Consider the following 1,416-nt stretch of genomic DNA (forward strand, 5'->3'; position numbering starts at 1 on the left):
CTGTTATATATAGAGATTTTTTTTTGGAATATTGTGTTTATCCTCTCTTTCTTGAATTTTGATTAGGTGATTGAACCTTCTCATTCTGTTTTTAATTTTTTTTAATACATATATTTTATTGATTTTTTGCAGAGGAAGGGAGCAGGATAGAGAGTTAGAAACATTGATGAGAGACAAGCATCAATCAGCTGCCTCCTGCACACCCACTACTGGGGATGTGCCCACAACCAAGGTACATGCCCTTGACCGGAATCGAACCTGGGACCCCTGAGTCCACAGACCGACGCCCTATCCGCTGAGCCAAACCAGTTAGGGCTACCCTTTATTCTTTAAACTTTCTATAATGTGGCTTTAGGAAGATACTAAAAAGAAAAATGTTTATTAGTGTCCCTAAAAGTTTTTAGATTTAAATACACTAAGAGGTTGATAAAACATAAAAATTTCACAATTAGTTTTATTATTAAAATGTTTACAGAGTTTTATATGAAAATACAGAAAAAGACCTTTCTGATACTCAGCGACACCTTGCTAAGAAAAAATATGAGCTTCAGCTTACTCAGGAGAAAATTATGTGCTTGGATGAAAAAATTGGTGAGTTATTTTTTCCTGTTATTTCTTTTTCTTTAAATCTACTAGAAAAAAGCTTTCTTCTCTCAGTTATAACAAGATAAACTTGGAGATAGGCCCGTCAATTAAAAGTTTATGATTCTGATCATGGAAACAAAGTAGCAACACTTTCTAATTTATGATGGTCACTTTTAAATTTACAAGTTTCTCTGTAAAAATGTGTCTTGTTCATAGCAGTTTTAATGAAACATAGTACACATTTATATTACTTTTGGTGGAAAGTATACATATATTTGGCTATATCTATGATATTGGGTTCATAGAGAAAATTGTTTTTAAAGTCTGTTATTTATGTTTCTTACCATTTATCTCTATGAAAATATGGTCATAATTTAATATTTTTATAACTGTAAAGTAAAATTTTGATTATGACTATAAAAGAACCCATTTTAAAATAGAGGGAATATATGTACCGTATTTGCCGGCATATAAGACGACTGGGCGTATAAGACGACCCCCTAACATTTCCACTCAAAATACAGAATTTGTTATATACTCGCCGTATAAGACTACCCCCTCTTCCGCACACCTTCCACACACCAAATAAAAGGTAAAACAATATCAGATTTGATTTTAACATTTTAATTTATATTCAAATGCTTATGACATGCAGGAAAACTGTCACAAGGCTGTATGTAATCAAACATATACATAAAACAGTGCAAGTTTATTACCGGTAAACATACCGGTAATTCACTAAAGAAAACACACTCTATAGACTGGTACCGTAGATGCTTCTCAGGAACACAGGCAAGCAGCCCACAACCTAGAGGGACTGTCAATGATAGA

The 1,416-nt window shown here is 33.1% G+C and overlaps 1 protein-coding gene across 1 annotated transcript in view; it reads left to right on the forward strand.

The window, feature by feature from the left end:
* The window catches only part of LOC102752201 (testis-specific gene 10 protein-like), a gene marked incomplete at its 3' end in the record, with an annotated part of 83,068 nt that overhangs the window by 53,119 nt on the left and 28,533 nt on the right, over nucleotides 1–1,416 (forward strand). The window contains exon 9 of the mRNA XM_015568599.1: nucleotides 476–591. Coding sequence (XP_015424085.1) covers nucleotides 476–591 — 116 coding nt within the window. The remainder of the gene's footprint in view (nucleotides 1–475; nucleotides 592–1,416) is intronic.

The sequence above is a fragment of the Myotis davidii genome, unplaced genomic scaffold (assembly GCF_000327345.1).
Source record: "Myotis davidii unplaced genomic scaffold, ASM32734v1 scaffold1685, whole genome shotgun sequence".
In the NCBI taxonomy this organism is placed as follows: Eukaryota; Metazoa; Chordata; class Mammalia; order Chiroptera; family Vespertilionidae; genus Myotis; species Myotis davidii.